This window comes from Chenopodium quinoa, unplaced genomic scaffold (genome assembly GCF_001683475.1).
Source record: "Chenopodium quinoa cultivar QQ74 unplaced genomic scaffold, ASM168347v1, whole genome shotgun sequence".
Lineage (NCBI taxonomy): Eukaryota > Viridiplantae > Streptophyta > Magnoliopsida > Caryophyllales > Amaranthaceae > Chenopodium > Chenopodium quinoa.
Genome location: NW_018744445.1, coordinates 63,606 through 65,389, shown reverse-complemented (window position 1 = coordinate 65,389; position 1,784 = coordinate 63,606). Strand labels below are relative to the sequence as shown.

The 1,784-nt window shown below is 40.9% G+C and overlaps 1 protein-coding gene across 1 annotated transcript; it reads right to left on the bottom strand.

The window, feature by feature from the left end:
• Positions 1 to 581: 581 nt before the first annotated feature.
• Positions 582 to 1,220, bottom strand: LOC110696990 (uncharacterized mitochondrial protein AtMg00810-like). Its single transcript, XM_021874328.1, has one exon. The coding sequence runs from the start codon at positions 1,218 to 1,220 to the stop codon at positions 582 to 584; it is 639 nt and encodes a 212-aa protein (XP_021730020.1).
• Positions 1,221 to 1,784: the final 564 nt, after the last annotated feature.

Here is a 1,784-nt window from a genome sequence, read left to right as displayed (position 1 = left end):
AGAAGAGGCGCTGAATAGATGAAGTATTAGGTTTTTTAGGCTTTTATATATATTTTTTATATATATATATAAAAAATCCGGGTTTCAGGTCCGGACCTGAAAACCCCAATTTTGGACCTGATCCGGACCGGAACCGGAAACCTTGAATTTCAAGGACCGGGACTGGACCTGAATCTACAGGTTAGGATTAGGTCCGGTCCCAATAGGTCTGGTTCAGGTCGGTTTTCAGGTCCGGTCCTGTTTATGTACACCCCTAAAGATATCTGCTAGTTGATCTTCTAATCTAACAAACGGAAGACTTATCACCTTTGCCTCTAAGTGATCCTTGATAAAGTGTATGTCGATCTCCACATGTTTAGTGCGATCATGCTGAACAGGATTTTCTGAGATACGAATTGCTGCCTTATTATCGCAATACAATTTGCAACTTTTCTTAGGTGACATTCCAAGTTCAGAAAAAAGTTTTCGGTGCCACAGAACTTCAGTAATTCGTTTTGCTATTCCTCTGAATTCAGCCTCTGCACTAGACATCGAAACTTTCTTTTGCCTTTTACTTTTCCAGGAGACCAGATTTCCACCAACTAGAGTGAAATACCCGGAAGTGGATTTTCTGCTATCACGATCTCCTCCCCAGTCAGCGTTAGTAAAAGCATGGAGATCCAAATGACCATGACTTTCATATAAAACCCCTCTTCCAGGTGTTTCTTCAGATATCTCAAAATTCGGTATACTACTTCAAGATGCTGCTTTTGAGGTTTATGCATAAACCTTCTAACCACTCCTACTACATAAGCTAGATCAGGCTGAGTATGAGACAAATATATTAGTTTTCCAACAAGTCTCTGGTACCGAGTCTGATTTACTAATTCAGATCCTTCAATAATTTGGAGCCCATGGTACATGATCATAGGAGTGTCAGCTGGCTTACAATTTATCATACCTGTCTCTGTCAAGAAATCAAGGATATACTTCCTTTGAGAAATAAAGATACCTCCTTTTGATCTGAGTACCTCTATTCCTAGGAAATATTTTAGGTTCCCAAGATCCTTCATTTCAAACTCTTGAAAAAGTTTTCCTTTCAACTGTTCTATTTCTTCTATGTCATCTCCGGTGATAATCATGTCGTCGACATAGATGATGAGACAGGTAGTCAGTTCTCCTTTTCTTTTGAAGAACAAGGTGTGGTCGTAATTGCTCTGTTTGTACTCGAATTTCTTCATTGCTGAAGTGAACCTTCCAAACCACGCCTTGGTGACTGTTTCAGCCCATATAATGCCTTCTTTAATCTGCATCCTTCTCCAACACTAAAGCCTTGAGAGAAACCTGGTGGGGCTTCCATGTAAACTTCCTCAGAGAGATCACCATGCAAGAAGGCATTTTTGACATCGAACTGGTGTAAAGGCCAATCTTTATTTGCAGCTATTGAGAAGAGTACTCTGATTGTGTTAAAATTTGCCACGGGTGAAAAAGTTTCGCCATAGTCTATCCCGTATGTCTGAGTGTACCCTTTAGCCACAAGTCTTGCTTTGTACCTTTCAATAATTTCATCAGCCTTGTACTTTATGGTGAACACCCATCTGCATCCCACTGGTCTTTTTCCGCTAGGTAGGACGCACTTTTCCTATGTGTTGTTTCTGACTAGTGCGTTAATCTCGTCCTCCATGGCTTTCTTCCAGTTCTCGCTTTTGAGAGCTTCTTCTGTAGTAGTGGGAATGGTCTCATAATAGATTGCTGCATTATAGGCCTTGGCCCCTTGAGACAAGTTTCCTTCACCTGGTTTTCCG